A 20,065-nucleotide genomic window follows, 5' to 3' on the forward strand; every position below is an offset into this window, starting at 1 on the left:
AGCTGACTTAAAATACCATTTTCTGAAATATAATCAGGAATTAAGCATTTTGAGGTAGCAGTGATGTAACAGTATTAGGAGAGAGAGTTCATTGTCTGTTCTGGCATACGCCCTACCTGAGCTGTACTTCGGATCTTCCTTACTGTTATCCTTCTCTTTTCATCAGTCTGGGCTACAAGTGCTTAAAAGGATCAATGGTAGCCATTTTCAGCAAGACTTGAGTGAAAGATAAAAGTTTTAAACATAAGTTCCTTCAAGTTAAGCACAAGGCTGTTGGGGGTGGGGGAAGAGACACCAAATACTCTTGTCCTGAATGAGCAAAAGGCAGGTGTTGCTCAGGAGCTGTGCGTAGGGTTTGACACATCTCTTAAACACGTGGATTTTGCAAGTGCAATAGATTCACTTGATATTTAAGATACAGAGATACCTACAGTGCTGAAAACATTTAAATCATTTTTTTTAAAAAAAAAAAAAAAAAAAAAAAAAATCATTAGAGTTGTCACATGGCCTTTGTTGTGCAGGGCATCAGGCAAAGTAGTGTGCTACAGATTTAAATGATCGGAGTATCCAAATGGTTTTCCTCGGAAAGGTGTTATGTGCCAGAACATGAGGCAGCTGATGCTAAAGGAGATTGCAGTATGTGTGAAAAGAATGGTTTCAGTAGCCAGAGTTGGCCTTCAGGATGCTCTGAGTTGCTCGAGTTCTGTTTATGATACTTGGGATGACCGAGAATAGCTAGTGTGTTTTCCTAGAACAACTTAAACGCTAAACTGCTTCTGTGTTCAAAGGGAACGTGCTCTTCAGAGGGTTTATACTTTGTGTCATTCCAGCTGCAAATATTTTCAGATCCTGGAGGTGTGCAAAGAGCAGGATACAAATTCCTTAATAAATTGTTCCTTCTGGGAAGAAGCAAGAGAGTGGCTCTGCAAGGCCATCTGCCTTAGCCTGTGCCACCAGAATTAGGTTAGCAGAGACACAAATTACTTCTCTGTGAGCAGGTTTGGTCTGAGACTGTTATGTTCCTGCTCCTCCACTGCCCATCACAGCAGTTACCTTTTGCCTTCACACACTGATGCTGTGTATGTGCTTGTGTAAAGAGCATTGATCAGATCAAGGAAATTATGCAGATTAGAAATATTTCAAGGACGAAAGAGGGTAAGGGCAGAAATGGTAAGAAGAAAAGTTTAGATGTAAATATTGCGAAGAGCATTTGAATTTAGCTAATGCCTGAAGTAGATCTGGAACAGGCCCCTTCTAGAATGACATGGATATGAGGAAGTATTTCTTGGATATCATGGATATCTAGACTGGCTCTGAGGAAGGATTTCTGTGCAGAAGGGGCTGTTGGGTGTTGGAATGGGCTGCCCAGGGCGGGGGGGAGTCCCCATCCCTGGAGGGGTTGAAGAGTCGGGCTGAGCCAGCGCTGAGGGATCTGGGGGAGTTGGGAACGGTCAGGGGGAGGGTCATGGTTGGACTGGAGGAGCTTCAAGGGCTTTTCCAACCAAGATGTTTCTGTGACATGATGAAGTTGGTGATGAGTAGAGGGTAAGTCAGGGATTAAACTTCCCTTTGCTAAAAATTAAAATTATTTTGGAAAACGTAGGAGTTCCAAGAGTGAGGATTTTTCCCTCCTCAAGACTTCTGTCTGCAAGGTCCACGTGGTTAGTTTAAGACTGTGTGTTTATAATGTGGCCAGAGATGGAGGGAAAATCTGAGTTTATAAACTAACTGACAGAAAAAAAAAACTCCGAGGAGTCATCTTAAGATTTCTGCATACTGTGATAATGCCAGTAATAATAATTTCAGGCTGTTGGGGTATTTGGGAAGTTTCTCACCTTGTTATTTTGGCTGGGCTGCAGACACCATGTCTTTCATTCAGTGTTATCGGAGTGTGAGACATGGGATTTGTCTTGTGGAGTTACGAGTTGCCACTGAGTCTGTAGTGCCATGAATACCCACGGGTTTCCTTAGGCGAGGGAGGTGAGTATGTGCAGCCTGATCACTGTTTTCTTCTGCTTTATAAATACCTTCTCAAAAGGAAAGCAGACTTGTTTTGGTTTGGTTTTTTGGTTGTTTGTTTTTTTTTTTTTTGACTGCTAATACAGTGATTTTGATGATATACTTAGCTTATTCTATGTATGTGGAACAAACTCATCTTGTAACCCTATCTCATCACTGGTTTAAGAATCATTTGAGATTCTCTGGTGTAAGATGATGATCAGCTGTGATAGCTCCCTGAGGAAAATGGCCCAGGTCAGATATGATTAGTCCGTAAAAAACAGTTTCTCTAATTAGAGAAAGTAGGTTAGAATAAGAACACTGACCTCAGTGAAACTGTACAGTCTCATAATCATTTACATGTAAGCACTGGCTTGCACTTAACTCCCTACTCAGACTTCTTTTCAGAGATGATCAAGGAAGTTGCTTTTATGGAGCATATCACCTTTCTACAAAAATGCGAATTTCTGGTGTAGCAGTGTAAATGCTCTAATGTAGTTTCCACTTGGCTTTTATTATCCTCAAGGTAATAAGGGTTTAAGATTTTTTTTATTATTATTTTTTTGCTGAGTGTTTTATTATTTTTTTGCTGAGTGTTTTATTATTTTTTTGCTGAGCTGCCTGAAAGTGTACAAATAACCCCAGTTTATACTTGCTTGTTGTCCCATTTCATGGGAAATTATTTTGATTTTATACCTGCAAAAAACCCCAAGCATATTAGTTAATAGTTTAGATTGCTGTCTGGTACACTTAAAAAAAATTAAAATAGTAAATTAAAAAATCTTTATGCTCTGCTTGAAAATAACCACGAATAGCAGGAAAAACAAATTCATTACAAGTGAAATTCAGGGGTGTATTTCCAATTTTTTTCCCCCCTGGGTGGTTAGAGCAAGGCATTTCCCTCCTTTCCCTGTTGCCTTTGAAAAGAAGTGAGCAGAACAGTGGAAACAAATTTGTGTGCTGCTGAGTTGCTTCGGTTTCATCAGGGAGCCTGGTAGTGCTGGGCAATCTACCTTTTGCCTTCCAGTTGTACGTTTTACCTGCAGCTTTGCAGAGCTGCTGGTGTATTTTTCAGAAAGTTGGAGGGTATCATGACAGGTTAGCTTGTTCCCTTTGGAGGAACGACCTCCCCCCCATTTTCTGAGGATACAGGACGGAGCAGCTGCTTGGGCAGGGGCTATGACTCTACCATTGAGGGGTCAAAAACAGGATTGGTGTGGGAAGCTTGTATTTCAGTTGTCTACTCTGAGTACTTGTGAGATTATTAGAGGCCTTGATTAAAGAGAGTATTTTCTCAATTAAGTCTAAATATCTGCATATTCAGTCCCTTTCAACTGGAGAATTTCTTATCTAATTTTTCCTTTCACTTTTATAGGTATTTTATTGCGCTTCCTGAGAGACACAATAGCTGATTGAGAAATCTATCATTTAAAACAGTTCAATGTGTGGTAAATAATAATTATCACTGGAAAGACTAATAATAAGCCTACTGAAGTACTTAATTTCATCTTTTTTATATTATTATAATTTTGTTATCCTGTTTTCCACTTTTCTATTTGTACTTTCTTCATGTGATTCAGATATTTAAACTAGTTACACAGTGATGGTTGGAGTATGCAGCTGTAATTGCAATAATATTTCACATAAGTAGTTTAAATGCACTCTGTTTCTTTAGAAATCTCTCATTTCTATATACAGCATAACCTATGGAGTTCACAGAATATTGAGCAAGAAAATGGGAGTGCTGAGAAGGGACAGAGGATGGCAAAAAACATTATCCACCTAAATCTTTGTGTAAATTTGCCTGAAGGTCAAAGACTTCCTTGGCTTATTAAGAGATTTTTTATATGTTCTTTTTACAGAAAAACTTTGGCACTGGCCTTAAGAAGTATATGCGGAAACCAAAATAACCTCTTTTAATTTCTCTGTGTATTTTAATTTCTACCTCATTTCCTGTTGCAGTGGTATGACCCATGTTCAAGAGCTCTCTTATAAAAACAAATCAATAACTCCGTGTTTGAAAATGGAAAATAAGCTATGCAGTGGGTTAGTGTGTTACCTGTTCACCTTGCGTGAGCTGAAACAATTTTGCCTAAGATGGCCAGTGCAAGTTAATTTGGAAGTCCTGCTCCAGATCCTGGTTATGCAGAGCACTGAACTTCACACATCGTGGCATAAATGGCCAATGTGCTGAAGGTCAGAAATTAAAGCAAAAAGGTAAAACATTGTAAAACTGAAGGCATTAAAGTTTCTATTACTTACCTCTTGCTCACAGTAGAATTAGTCTTGAGCAGCAACAGTACTTTCAGTTGTACATGGAGACAAATTTTATTTAGAGACATTAAATAAATGCCTCCTCCAAGACTATTTTGACGTTACCTCAAATGCAGCTTCTCAGTATTGAATCACTTTGTCTCTTTTCATTCCCTACACATGTGACTCAAGCCATCCTTGCATACAGACACACTAAATTATGTATTAGAGACATGTTCAGGTGTTTGCAGCTTGGCATGTGCTCATGGTTTACAGCTCTTAAACATGCATAAAGCCACAGAATAATTTAGAAGAAATCTTTGTAAAAGTCATCTCCAAACCACACTTAAAGTTTTATTCATGTGGTTTTCAACCCTTTGCCTTCAGTCCATCAGCATATTCGTTTCCACCTAGAAAGTAAACATTAGCAGAAACAGAATGCAAAACTGGGTTCTGTTTGCATTTCTCAGTAATTGTACCTGCACACACAAGTAAAAACAATGGATAGAGACTTAATGTCTGAAGATATTGAAATAGTATTTTGACCTACTCTGTCAGTGTTACGTTTTGTTGGCTCAAGTTCATGCATATCTGCCATCACAATCCCGTTCACCCCTGACACACAGAACCTCATTACTGCTTTTCCTAGCGCAACTAAAGGCTGAGTTGCATTGCTGAGCCCTGGAAGGATGAGGAGGGTTGCCATCTAATTTCTGGCAGCTCGTTGTTTTTCACTGGTGTGCTGCTCTGGAAAGCAACCGTCCTGTTTCCTTGATGCCGTTATACAACATAAATGTGTATTGAATGTGGCTCTGGAGCCTCGCGCTCGCCTGGCCGGAACACTCATTTCAAGGACAGCTACTGGGAGGTGAACTGGGTTGACTCATAGGTCAGTCTGAGTCAGACCAACTTTGCTGAACATTTAATTTGTTGAAAAATGTAGGGCTACTGGAAAGGTTGGGAATCACTTTATCTGTTCAGGGCAAGGTCACTGAAAGTGTTGCAGAAAGGTTGCAGGTCAAATGTTGAAGCCCAGTTTCCTCCAAGTATAAAGTGAGTCTGAACAGAGCTTATATAGTGACCAAGAATGTGTCTCTCTCGCTGTAAAGCCATCATTGTACATCTCCTTTTCCTTCCAAGAAAACCACTTCTTGCAGCAGCAGAATATGCACCTATTTTGCAAAACTTTCAATACATTATATGTTAACATAATGAAGCTGATACTGCTGGATGCAAAAGTTTCTTAGGAAAATAAAATAAATCTTGTTTCTCAAATCTTGTTAACTATGAAGCTCTATCGGTCTGGGACAGCTGCAGACAGAATTTACAGAATCATATATTATGGCAGCTCTTAAACTTTAATTCTATTTAATTTTGGGTTTTATTCCTACTTATGCCCCCAAAATGTTATTCAAATCGCTTAGCTTTTCAAGCATTCAGTATTTGTAAGTTTAATTAACCTTATTAATCTATGTACTTGTGTAGTCGATTAATTTCCTTTTTAATGTCATCACAGTAAAAACTGGCCTTGTTCCAAATCCTGTCATTAAATACTTAGGACCCTGTATTTAGCATAAAACCTTTATTTATATTTTTGTGTGTGTTACTTTTGAAGTTCAGTAGAGAAGGTTATTACAGCACTGTTATTAACTATGTCACTTGGTTTGATAGTTAATTCTTTGTGAGGTTAATGAACACATCCAGTTGTGTCCAGAAACTATAGAACGAGTGATTAAAGAAAGGGAATTTGGCAGGGATTTAAGCTCTAAATCCTAGGAGAGTGCAGAAAGTCAGTTTTATATGCTGAGTTTTGGTGTGTTGAGACTGACCATTGTGAGTTGATACATCAAGACATCATATGGGTGGAATGCAAAGCACGTTCCAGAAGTGCAGTCTTCATAGGATGGCTTTTTCAGAATTTCAAAAGGAACTATAGAAGGAGAGAGATATGTTCTCCAAAAAAAATAACATACGGATATTAACTTGGTTTTTAAACTTCTAAGAGGAGATGATCTCTGTTCCGTGATTTTTTTGAGGCATTTCAAGTGTTTTTCCTGAGTTCAATAGACAGCATGTCTCAAAATACTACAGGGGGATGAATTAAGGAGTTTTGCTCATTCTAGTGCAATGGTGGTCACTTTGTATTGTTGGAGGGAAGCATCTATGACAAAGAAATTCAAGTAAAATCAGTTTAGATGAAGTTAAATACTTCTCTGTTGGACATTTGCTTTGGATCACTGTGCTTGTGTGAAAGAAGCAGAATACAGATTACTTTGGGGAAAATTAATTTAACTAACATGCTTTTCAGTCCTGTGTACAACCTATTCCATCTTAAAAATGTTGGTCCTCTGTAAAGTAGCTCAGCCCCTAACAGCAGTAATAGCTTGCACTCCTAACAGACAAGATAACCCCACTTTTGTTAACACCCCTAGATCACTTTTTAACATTTCAGTTAATCTCTTTTGTTTTAGCTGTTGTGGGCTTAGTTCTGGGTTTTGAGAAAGTTTTTGAATTTTTACATGAATTTTCATATTTCACTGAGTCTATGTGTGTAAAGAATCAAGATTATCCTATAAAGAAACTAGATCCCTGAGTTTTTCACATACTCCCCTTGTTGTTTAATGTTGTATTCAAATGTGATTAACTTGAATATTACAGCTTTGGGTTTCATTCTTCATCCCCCATCTTTTTTCTTGTTGCTAGGCTTGATTTCTGCTCTTCCAGTTCTCTAGCTATCCCTGGGCAAAGGTGGCCTGAAAGTTGTGGGTAGTGCTTCGAAAGGCTGTGACCTGCTGAAGGTTGAGTCTGAGGCAGTGCTGATTAATAGATCACATTACATCCTAATGCAGCAGAGACTTCAATGGGTTCCTCTACCTGTCTGCAATTCTGTCAACTTTGAGAGTGTCACAGGGATGAGAAAAGGGTGTCTAGCAGGCAGACATTTAGCCTGCTGTGTTGGCTGGCCCTGGCTGAGATAATGTCTGTTGATCCTGCCGTTGACTTTGCGGTCATCACTAAGATTTTGCATCATCGTGTGTTACCCTTAAATCCTGGACTTGCAATCCAATGTGCAATGCTACCCACTGGCAGGAATGTTTGTGTCAGGAAAACCAAAGCAGATAGGCCAGCAGAAACCATTCAAGAAGCTACATGCCTATTCTTTTTTTTCATCCTCACTTTAAGGAGCCCTGCAGGGAATAATTTCTGAGGCTGGGATTTCTTATTGCTTTGTACATCCCAGGGTGGCTCTGCTGCTGTACCCGCTGGTGCCCTTTACATTTCCCACCTCAAACTTCTCCGCTGCTCCTGGGAGCAGCAGGAGCCCGTTGTGCCATCGTTCCCTGTCATTTCCACTTCACCACTGTTGGTACCGGGCAGCTGGGTGTACAGGCAGTGCTGTCACTGCCTGCTGTGGCCTCCTAGATGCTCAAGTACTGCTTTATATCGTCCTGTGTGCTGCTTGAGGTAATATATAGTCATACACAATTAATAGCCAACTGAGAAACCCGTGTGTGTTAGCAAAATAACCCCTATGCGAAGAAGAAATTCACCTTAGAAAGTACAGGTGTGGTTTGATGGTACTTGAGTGATTCATCTCTAAATGTAACAGAAATGCTGTCCTTCTTTTTGTTTTCTGAATATGGTGCTAATTAAGATGCAGTTTTAATCATAGTAATGCCAGTCAAGTGATAGGCACTGTGAGCGGTTCTGCTGTGTGATTATATGCCGTGTGTAGAATAACATGTTATTCTATATGTGTGTAAAGGAAGAGAAGTGAAAGGGCTTCCCTAGGACATGGGCCTGTCAGCTGGCAGGGCTGAGGTGGGAATTCGTATTTCTAACTGTGTTACGGCAGGGGTCTGATTTGAAACCTCAGATTGCTAGTTCTTTGCTTTATGGCATAGCAGTCAAAGTCATTGGTACTTGACATTTGGCTAAAAGCAAACAAATATAATTAGTGAGCTGTGTTTTCTGGTCGTGTGTAAATGTTTGATTTAGCACGACACTCCATAGAAGTGGGCTAAATCCTCCCAGAGGTGAGATAAGATCCCCACACACCTCATTTCATCATGTTCATCATTATAATTTGTGTCTAAAATATTGGACCTTAGATTTTGCACATGCTCAGAGTCGAAATTGTGCAATTACATAGAAGAAACGTTACACATGAGAGTAATCACTGTAGAGAGACAACAAAGAGAGACAACTGTGTAGAGGCAACAAAGTACATGCTCAGCTGAGTTTATCACCCAGCCCTGAGGCTGCCCCCACAAGCATAGCCTGTCAGGTAGGTGGGGTCATGGTGCCACGTGAAATGGGCCTTGCACGTCTGTGATGTGCATGGTTGTGCTTCCTGCATGTGTATCCATAGGGGAACAGCTGCTCTTTCCATTCCAACATTGTTCTCCAGTTCCACGCAACGAGGGCTTGTGATGCAAGACCTGGTTATTAGAGTTGTGGGCAGTAACAAAGCTGTCACTCTGAAGAGAGTAGAAAGGAATGAGAACTTTCAGTAATTAAATACAATCCTCTTGTTACATTTGCAACAGAATAAGTATATTCTTCCTCCTTCCCCCCTTTATTGGAAGTGTTATAAATTCCAATCCACAGAGAGTAAACTTGGTCTTAATTAGCTTTCTTCATTTGTATCTTAAAATAATGTTCTTGCAGTCTTAGGTAAGCAGTTTTTTCTGCTTCATGATGTTTTTACACTTACTATCCTTCATTTAAATGGTATCCTTGTACAGTAATTAGAAATTACTGCATATGTTACAGGTGTTCCAGTTTCCCCTCTACTTCCTCTACCCCTACTGAGTTGCCTTACAAAAACCTATTAAAAGACAACACTGAACCATGCATGCTGACATTCTGGTTTTGAATTGCAGCTCACTGCTGTAGATGCGGACGAGGGACCCAATGGACAGATAGTATATGAAATTTTGGCTGGGGATCAGGGAGACTTCATCATCAATGACCGAACAGGCCTTATCACCATTGCTCCAGGAGTTGTATTGGCAGTGGGGCGATCCTATGCTCTCACTGTCAAAGCATCTGATAGTGCTCCTCCTGCGCAGAGAAGGTAATTCATCTTATAATGAAACTAATTTTTTAATCAGTGCTTAGCAGTGCATAAGAAGTGTGGCACATCCTCATGTCTATAATTCCTCACTGGAATACACCTCGATGTGTTCTCTTTGGTGTAAGGATTATATTTTGGAAAAGTGTCGTATTAGAAGTCTTTAATTTTTTGTTCCTTATTTATCCTTTCCTTACAGTACATGGTTTTCATTATTTCATTTCCTTGTAATGGTCTGTTTCTTAAAAGCTCACGTGTTGTGCTGTCATTGTGCATGCCCGTTTGTTAAGAGAAATTGAAGTGAAGGGATGTAAAGAAGAAAGCAAGTGATTAGGGAGATACTTTTTGTTCAGAGTGCAGCTTGCTGTGATGCAGAAAGGATCTGAAATAGAGACCTTCTCTCCAGGTGTAGGGTGTGCAAGGCCATCCAGAGTTGGCAGCTGTGGACATACTTGACAAGCTCTGCCAACAGTCAGCGATACCCCTGCTAAGACCTAAGTTCTCATGGGCAGAATTATTTCTGTTCTCCACCAACTGATAAAGAAGAGCAGCCTGCAAATTTAGTATGGTTAAAATAGGATGCTCTTGTCCTGAAAAAAATATCTTGTTCCCCTTATCTGCTTCTTTTGAGTTCGTGTTCTGCATGTGACAATTGTACACATATGTAATTTCCTGAAGGTGTAGAGGGGGTGCATGAAAGTGGTGCTCACGTCCTGGGCCTGGTATTGATAATGTGACAACCTCACTTAGCAAAGAGGATGACAGAGAGGAACCAGTAGTTTCCAGAATTTAGATGTCCCACAACCTTTTCTCTTTTCCTCAAATGGGGAATATAAGAAGGAAAGATAACACAAAAGTGGAATTTCACTCATTCTTCAGGACCTGCTGCTCTGTCATGTCTCCAGGAAAGCTGCTCATGCTGTTGTGCACGTATTTATGATTTCCAATCACTGAAGTACTCAGATTGTTAGATTGTTCATAAAACTAGTATAACACAGTCTTCTGGTTGAATTTTCTTCTCCTTTTCCTCTTTTGCTTTCTTGATAAGCCCTCTCTTGGGGTAGATGATAGTAGGCTTTTAGTAGTCCTGAGGAGGAGATTGTAGAATATTATGCACTTGCTTTTATGGAGTACTAACATAGTGTTAAAGTTGAGGACAAAAATCAATAATGACACTTCAGAGAGCTTCTGAATCCAGTGGTGTGACCCCAGCAACAGTAATCCTTACAGTACAGCTTTCAATGTTACTATTTCCTTTTATGTTTGATAAATCTTTATATTGTCTAAAAATATATACTTCTGATGATGTATGTTGGAAGCACATACCTCCTCCTCCTCTGAAAATGTCTTTATTGTAATAATCTTCAAAAGTGGAAAAGCTCTCCTTATTGTTTCTGCTTGTCTCCATTTTTGTGGAATTACAGCATGTAATTTGCTTCATAGCTTTTAATGTGTGTTCAAAAAAACTACTCTACCAGGCAGTATTCCTGTACCTGGGCTGGGTGGCCCCAGGGCCAGCCTGGCCTTGACCTGATGTGTGTTTGGGCCCCAGAGCTGTTTTTTTCTGTGTTGGTGAAGGTTAAAAAGTCAGGGTGAGGGCTACTGGAGCTTCAGTGAGGTGCCATGGAGAAAGAATGTGGACAACTTTTCACACACAGAATCATCTAGGTTGGAAAGGACCCTGGAGATCATCTAGTCCAACCGTTCTCCTAGCACAGTTCCCACCTACAGCATATCCTTAAGCTCCAAATCGACCCTACTCTTGAACACCTCCAGGGATGGGGACTCCACCACCTCCCTGGGCAGCCCATTCCAACGACTAACAACCCTTTCTGTAAAGAAATGCTTCCTAATATCTAGTCTGAACTTTCCCTGGCGCAACTTGAGGCCATTCCCTCTTGTCCTGTCGCTTTCTACTAGACTAAAAAGGCTCAACCCAGCTCTCTGCAGCTTCCTTTCAGGTGGTTGTAGAGGGTGATAAGGTCTCCCCTCAGCCTCCTCTTCTCCAGACTAAACAATCCCAGTTCCCTCAGCCGCTCCCCATTAGCACATGTGTTCCAGACCCTGCACCAGCTTTGTAGCCCTTCTCCAGACATGTTCGAGTAACTCCATGTCCTTTTTGTTGTGAGGGGCCCAAAACTGAACACAGTATTCAAGGTGCAAATTTTGCTGTCGACATTCAGATCAAAAGATTTCACTGTCTTCCTGACTTTCTTTCTGTAAGGCTGGAAAAGCAGAAATGAGCTGGTGGTGGCTGAAGCAGTCTTTTGCCATTTTACACAGAGAAAAGCCAGGGAGAGCTCATGCGAGCTACAGTTCCAAGGTCTTTAAAACCGTCCTTTTACATTTCCTTAGTTCCTTCCTTCTGGCTGTGAGGTGGTTAGTAACTCGCAGTTGGGGTTTTATGAACTTCTTGCTCCTCATGCAAAGATGTCACCTTGTGTTAGGGGGTTCACGTTGCCTTGCTGGAGGCAGTAGCCAGTATTTGAGACTTCTAGGAATGGGCTAGGTCTAGCCAGCCATTATGTATCTCTGCAGACAGGAAAGTGTATGCACCATAAAAAAAAAAAAAAACAACAAAGGATTTTGCTGTAATTTCAAATCTTAAACATTTTTCCCCAAAGCTGGTTTCTGTTGCAGGACATACCAGGCTAACTGCAGTCATGTGTAAACTGGCTGGTTTTTATTTATCCCCTTGCTTACGCACAAAGCAAGAACCAAACTACTAAACCTGGCTCAGGAACTGTAGCTCTGTAGCCTTTGTGAGCACAAATTTAAATTGAAATGCATTCTGTGCAGCTTCTTTGCATAATGTGACACATTAAATTCTTGGAGGGTGACTGTGCATAAAACAAGATATTTTTCTGTGTATTATTAAAGTTTCTATATATAGCAAGTATCATTAATGTAAGTTATTGAGGTATATTTAAGTGTAGATTGGTACTTTAAGTATATTTAAGTTTATACAAAGTATTAAATGATAAAGTTTACATTTTTTAGAACTGAGATTATAGTTAAACATACAGTGATTAACAGTTTCTGTTATTGAAAACATGAGAAGAACATCTGTAAAATCAAACAATGTCATTTCAGACCTTAGCCTTTCCACCACTGACCTAGGATTCCTGTACAGTAGAAGCATGTCACTTAGGGATAACAGCAATCTGCCCGATAAAGCCCAATCTGGAAACTACCTGATCGTGAGATTATTATTGCACATAGTGAAAAAGTACACTTTCTCTTTGACTTGTATATGCAGAGATTGTTTGGCCAAAGATATATTGGTCCACATGTATATAAATATATTCGTGTTATATATATGACATAGTTGTATGTGGAAAGCACACGTAATTAAAGCAGAGAGAGGGGTGCAATCTCAGTGCCTTGTTGACCATGCTTTCCTTTGTGTTGCCATTTAGCTGGGGTAATATAAAAGCCATACTTCCATGCTTGTGTGAGTTTGTGAGCACAGTTCAGTTCCTGAGCCTCTGTTCTGTTCTCGGTGTATTCCCCTGTCCCTGCAGTGTTAAAACGGCAACTGCAGTTGTTGGAAGGCTCAGCTCTGTCTCCGTTCATTTCCCATGGCAAAGTAGATTTTGCTAGCCACTTAAATGACTGTACATAGCACACACAAATGAATGGGTTAATATTGCAAAGCACTAATTTAAAAATGGATTGGCAATGAAAAAAAAATAGCCATTTAATATTATAATACTTTTAGTTTGCAGACTACTGGTGCTTTACTTCTGTGATCTTATCTTAAAGATCTTAAGAAAGTTTGCTTACTGATGCGATGAACAGAAACTTGGGGTTTTTTAGAGCTTGGTAGACAATAAATCAGCTTGGGTGTTATTAAGATGTAGCAGGATCAGGAAAAAAATGATACAGAGCAATGTATTTTTATTAAATACTCAGCAGTGGAAGAAAAATGCACCCTAAACCACAACAATTTGGATGTGTATATCATACACAGACAGCAGCTATCCCAAGAAAATATGCAGCCCCAATGTTCAAGTGATATTTGGCTGCTAATTTATTGTGTTTGTTGTTGAGCATTTGGTGATGTTTTGGGGTGGTTTTTTTTTTTTTTACTCCAACAATGTAAGTGTGGAACATCAATCCAGAAAGATTAGTTGGATATGAGGGAGCATTTTAAAAGAGAGAAGACAGGAAAACTGACTGTAGTCTATAAGGAGGTAATCTATGCTGAATGATCGCCTTTAGTTGTGATTGTCCATCTTCCCCTGATTACACAGGTTTTGTTTATATCCATTGAGTCAGTAACCTGCAAATTCAGCTTCATAAATGCCCAAGGATATGATAGATGGGAAGACTCTGTCATTGACTGATGCTTTTCAGTGCAAGTTAGGCACTTTTAAAAAGTTTGATTAAATCAAATAAGGACCTGGCTATTACATTCAAAGCACTAAGATCTTCATCTCCTGTAACTGTAGGGGGAAGTGAATTTGGCGCTTGCTCCAGAGAGACATAGCAAGGCAGAATCCACAGATTGCTCTTTGTGGGAAGCTAGAGATTGCCCTGGACTAGCCGGTAGCCAGGGGTTTGGGGCACAGATGGGTGTTTTCCAGGCTGTCATGACACGGCCAGTGGTAGAGAAGTTGGAATTTAAGGCTCATTAGAGTCAACTTGTATATACTGTTAGTATATACGTGGTGGGTTGACCTTGGCCAGCTGCTAGATACCCTCCCAGCCTCTCTCTTTTCCACCTCAACAGGATGAGGGAAGAAAATAAGGTGAAAAAGCTCATGGTTTGAGATAGACAGGGAGAGCACTTATCAGTTACTGTCACAGAAAAGCAGACTCGACATGGGGAAAATTAATTTAACTTATTGCCAGTTAAAATGGGTTTAGATGGTGAGAAATAAAGAAAAACTAAAACAACTACTTCTCCCAACTTCCTTTTTTTTCCTCAGGCTCAACTTCACTCCTTCATTTACGACTTCTCTACCTCTGAGCAGTGCAAGGGGTGGGGACTGGGGGTTACCCTCAGTCCTCAACAGCCCCACTCTGCCATTCCTTCCTCCCCACACCGGGATCCCCCCACGGGCTGCAGGGGACTCCCTGCTCTGGATCCTGGAGAACTTCCTCCCTCTTCTTCCTTCCTCCCTCTTCTTCCTTCCTCCCTCTTCCATTCTCAAAGTTCCTCACACTTTTTTTTCCTTATTTTTTTTCTGTTTTTCCCCTTTCTTAAATCCATTCCTCCAGAGGCACCACCAGCAGGGCTGAGGAACTCCCCGTGACCAGCCCTGGGGCTGTTAGAACCAACTGGAACTGGCCGTGCCCGCCCTGGGGCAGCCCTGACCTCTCCTCACAGAGATGCCTCAGCCCTGCTGCTGCCCCTGGGCACGGGCACCCCACGCAACACAAGTGGGGAGCATGTCTGTCTCCTCTTCGAAGCAGGCAACAGCTCAGCAGCTCTCGGTGTATGCTCCATGCTGGCCAAAATGTGTGGCCAAACTGTCAAAGATGGAACGTGCCCGACTGGGTTGATTCCCTTCCTCATGGGCTGTGGAGTGCGGGCGGTGTGTGTGGATGTGCCCTTAGAGCTCCTTCTGCAGCAGTTACCTGTGGGTGGGATTTGTTGTTCTGTATTGGGGCGTCTGTGGTTCATTATCGTGGTCAGTGTTTAGCACGACACAGCCCCTAAGATATAACTGTCTGTCACGGTGTTGAGGCAATGATCTGCCCAGCTCCCATCTGTGTCCTGGAGTTATAAAACCTGATGGCAAAGGGCAGTGGGAAGCATCTGTAACACAATGGCTTAGTCAGAATCCTGTACGGCTAATTAAAAATATCGATCAGTGACGTGTCATTTTGGAATTTAATGAACTCCATCAGTTAACACAGAAGCTGTTTCTGCTGTAAGATATCTAGTAATTTCTATTAGGAGTCTCTGAGTTTGCTGGCCTTGCAAGAAGCAACTCACTGTGTGTTCATGTTTTCCTCCCCACTCCCACATTTTCCCCCACATCCCCCAGAAAAACAAAAAACAAACAAACAAAACAAAACAAAACAAGATAAAATTCTTTCCTGCAGCCTTAAAGCCTGAGGTTTGTCAAAGGAATCAGGCAGAGGAAACCTGCGCCTGCAGTTGTAACACTTGCTCTCCTCAGGATTTTGTTCTGGGGCAAGGGTACTGTTTTAACATACAGCAGGGAAGGCAGATGGGATAAACAAGCGAAGATGCAAGAGAAAGGTCCCTTTAAGCCAGATTTTAAATCTCTTTCAACTTCAGGAGACTTTTGTCTCCCTTTCTCAATTCAGAGCTGTTGAATAGCAAGTGTGCCTGCAGCACAGTCATTACAGGGTCTGTCATGAGGTTCGGTGATCCAAGAAGTCACAAACTGGAATGCTCTTTGCAGTATGTTTGGGTTAAGGGTTCAGTGCAGTCGAAGGTTCTGCCAGGTTTTCTCGGTGGGTTTTGCAGTCCCCGGTATTGCCGTGGCTCACTACTCTGAAGTAGGCTTGGATTTATTTGTGTGAACCACAGTATTGATGCAGCCTATTAGAGAGTTGTGTACATCAGTCTTCTCACAACATTATCCTCTCCATCAGCATTTTCTGTTCCCTCTCTTCCAAGGAAAGGTAGCAAACCAAACGGCAGCAGGGATGCTCCAGGGGCATCTGTGCATGGCAGCAGCAGTTACCACCTTGGAATTTGTCATGCTCTTCTAGAAGACACAGTATCACCAGGGGATTAGGAGTCGTCTTTGTATGTGGAGTGTGCACTGATACCTTACTGCTTTGTTTTTCAAAGAACACTTGGGCTACTTTTAAAGAAATTATTTACCTTTCCTTCTGTTAATGTGGCAGCCTGCTTTATTTTTGTTGCAGAATGAAAAATACATCCTGAAGCTTATAAAGGAGCAAAGGGAGATTGTTAGAGCTAGAGAACACACAGTGTGTAAAATACACATTGTTGGTTGCCTTGTGTTTGTTGATTTATTGATTTTGACTGGCTTTGACTTCTTTTTTTTTTTTTTTTTTTCCCCTTGCATTGCAGGAGCTCTATTACTACTGTTTACATTGAGGTCCTTCCGCCCAACAACCAGAGCCCTCCCCGCTTTCCCCAGCTGATGTACAGCCTTGAAGTCAGCGAGGCCATGAGAATTGGAGCCGTTTTGTTAAACCTGCAGGTACAGATGCTTCCCTGTAAGCCTTTGCCACATTCCTTCTGTTTCTGCCCTGTTCTGCCATGCAGAACCCATGCATACAGAGGAAAGGACTGTTTATAGGGATTGAAAATTATTTAATTGCCAGGAATAGCCCCTTTTACATCCATCATGTAGGAAAAGTGCTTGCTTGGATCTTTCTGTAACGTTTTTTGTGTTAGATGTGCTAAAAGGTACTATAGGCTGCATGGGAGACTGAAGTATATGAGAAAAAACGCCATGAATGGCTCAAAACTTGAAAAGCCTGTGATTTCTTATGCTAAAATCTATATATTTAATTCTTCCAGCAAATCAGAGTTGCTTAGGACCTTCCACACCTAATTCACATGGAATTTCAGCAAGGTGTTCGGCACTCGGCCTTCTTTAGCCCATGGTTTTTGAAAAGCATCTGAAGATATTTACTACCCCTTGGTGTGTGTGGCAACTGCTGTTAACGGGCTAAAAAAAAGCAGAGGTCCCTGTACTAACTGACACCCAGTATAGCTCTGCAAGTGGAAGCAGTGAAAGTATATTACTGCAGTATTGCTTATAATGCTGTATCGACATAGTTTGCAGACCCAGGTTTCTTCTCTGTGTGCTGCTGCATGGTTAATATATCAGCTTTCTCCTAGCTTATTTACTGTTCCCACAGCTTTTGCTGCATTGTGTTCCATCCACATGTCTTGAAAGCCAGCTGTGCGAAAAAGGGAGATAAATTACAACTCTTCTGATGTTTTTGGGGGGGATCAGGAACTTTTTATTATTATGAAATCGTTATGGCTTCATGTCTAAAGCAATAAACTCAGTACAGCATTCTCTCCTGAGTGTGGTTCCTGTAAATATTATAACATTATTCAGACTTCATATAAAGCCCTTCAAAGGAAGAAGACTGGAGATACCTGAACTAAACAGAAACCATAGAGAGCAATAACCTCATCCGCTTTAAGTCAGTGTAGCTCTGGTGAAGTCTGCTGAACTCAGTGGAATGAGGTCAGTTCCTATCAGCTGAAGTGCGTGGCTCTGTGCGTTTTGCACGTTCAGTAAATGGACAGGGGGAAAAAAAAATCCAAACCAAAGTGTGTGAAATAAAGGAACTCTAATTGAGTCACTGATGCAGGTGAATGGGTGAGTTTCTATTAAAATTGTTATCTGATGAAAGATTAAGATTATTATGGATGGTTAAACTGATATAGTCACCTGTGCCGAGGGAGGATGACTCATTTATCACAGAGCTGAAAATTAACTTCTGGCATGTCTCTAATGCCTGCAGTGAGTGCAGAACTGAAGAGCCATGCTGTTCAGGAGCCTTCTCCTCACGGGTGGGGAAATGCTTGTTTTTGGAAACCCCAAAGAGGAGTGGGAGCCAGGAGCATGCTGAGAAACAGAAACATTTGTGTTTACTTGACAGGTGCTGGACGATATGGCTGAAGGCCTGGGTGATGTTTGGAGGCAGAAAAATTATTAGCAGGTTTTAGTATTTAAGGATTTTACACAATTTAAATGTGCTGAGAACATGGACCACACTGTTGGAATAATGTCTCACAAAACTCTTACGTTTCACTAAACCCCAAACATTTTACTTGGATTTTGTTTTCCTTTTCAAACGATCTTGGTAAAGTATGCTGAGTAAATCTGGGAGAGACAGCCCATGGCAGGCAGGGCAGGGGAGCTGCAGAACGGTCCTGCAGCTGCTCTCCTCCTAGCCAGGATGCTGGTGAGAGCTTTGGTGATAGAGCAGTGGGTGTTCTCTTGCTACGTGCCCAAGATCCCCAGAAATTATGAGTAACTGTGTTTGGGATCCTCAGAAATTATGAGTTACTGTGTTTGGGAAAGAGTAAAATGGATCAGTTAGTTTTAAGAGCTTTTGGAAACGCCTGGAAAATGTTGTCTTTACTTCGTCGTCGTTACTGCAATGTAGATTTATCTTATACTACCAATATGCTATGCATGACCTGAATTCAGCTAAACAATTTCTGTTTATGAAAATATTCAATTGTGAAATCACAAATACACGTGACTTCATCTCTTGGGGATTAGTCCAGGACACCGTCTCTTGTAGGGCTGGTGGTCCTGGGTCTGAAACGTGGGTCTTTATAGTGCAAGTTTAACTGCCTCATTCTGCATTAATACACCCATCTGTATTAAAGGACTTTTGTGTTGAATATATTTCTGTCTTCATCTCTTTTTATTCCCTGTGTAAAATTGGCCAGGACATTTTAAACATTCATAAACTGAGTATTTAAGCCTATGAAATCTTGTGCTGTCTTTTCCAGGCAAACAGAAAGTTACCAATTAGTCACCTTGGGGGTTTTGTGGATTTTTAACAATAGTTTAAGCTGTTGTATGTGTCTTATAAGTATTAAAGGGTATTAACAGACTTCAAATATTACACAAGTGTTTTCATGTATAAATTTTCAAAACTACTTTTTCTTCCATTATCAATACATTAAGTATTTTGGACTTAAGATATGTTCTCATTGGTGTGGTAAGGTTAAGAGGTTATGCTTTTATGACTCCCTCCCAATAATATTTTGTTTAGCGTTGCATACAGCATGAGGATTACAAAAACTGCGAGAGAGCAAGCAAATTACTTTAAATATTCCCAAATCAGCAAATCTGTATATCTGCAAAATATCAGTGTCAATAACAATGCAAATGCGGCTGTTTTAAATTTGCCTATTATACTTTAAAATACATGTTCTAAAAATAAAACTTACTTTCTCGTTTCCATTACAATTTTTTGTGCGGATGATGGAAGGTTATATTTTTTATTATACTATTATTTATTTTATAACGTATCCAGTTGATTGTGACTGGTGTTTTAATTAACAACATTTGAAATTAAGTAATACAATATTAAATGATCTCCACAGTATTAATTTGTAAATAAAGCTCAGAGTTTATTGCTTGCCTGGGAGACGTTTATTGCTTCATGTTCTGCCAACCATTATTAATTAAAATATGCAAATAGTGTAATTTTTCTGGGAGTCTGCAAAACAGATAGGACTGTTATCACGGTCCAGTTATGTGCTGAACAAGGGAGCAACATGAAATCATTGTGTACAATTTATGAAGTCACTGTATACAATTAATCTGGAAAATAGTAGGTATGGATTGCTCTTTCTCATGTGCAAGTCTTCAATGTTTTTCTTATGTACATAATAACTTGCTGTTCTTTGGTTTTAAAGAAAACAGAATTTAAAACAAACAAACAAACAAACAAACAAACAAAAACCCCAAACAACTGATAAACCTTTTTCCCCTGATTTTTTAAAGTATGTTGATTGAAAGGTATTTTTTCTTTGAATATAAGGACAAAATGAAGTTATCTAGAACCAGTCTTTTATTTCTGTCTTTTTGAAAGTCTGACTTGGTATGAAGGAATGTAGACCATAAGCAAGGTATCTGAGGTACCCTTAAATGTGAAGTGAGGACAGCATCCCCTGCAAGTAAGGTAAAAAAGAATAAGAAGGACCACTAAAGATAGAATCAGCGATGCGATTCTGGTGATTTACAATCTATGATAGTCCTCAGAGATGCCAGCTAGTCAGATTTTCTGCATCCA

General features: G+C 40.4%; 1 protein-coding gene across 12 annotated transcripts in view; it reads left to right on the forward strand.

Annotated features, from left to right (window-relative positions):
- PCDH15 (protocadherin related 15) overlaps positions 1-20,065 on the forward strand; it is a 457,138-nt gene that overhangs the window by 267,814 nt on the left and 169,259 nt on the right. For all 12 annotated transcript variants that reach the window (XM_026851785.1, XM_026851794.1, XM_026851792.1 and 9 more), the window contains 2 exons: positions 9,138-9,331; positions 16,353-16,485. In XM_026851785.1, the coding sequence (XP_026707586.1) occupies positions 9,138-9,331; positions 16,353-16,485 (327 nt within the window). The remainder of the gene's footprint in view (positions 1-9,137; positions 9,332-16,352; positions 16,486-20,065) is intronic.

This window comes from Athene cunicularia (assembly GCF_003259725.1).
Source record: "Athene cunicularia isolate RWA chromosome 6 unlocalized genomic scaffold, athCun1 chr6_part2, whole genome shotgun sequence".
Classification (NCBI taxonomy): Eukaryota; Metazoa; Chordata; class Aves; order Strigiformes; family Strigidae; genus Athene; species Athene cunicularia.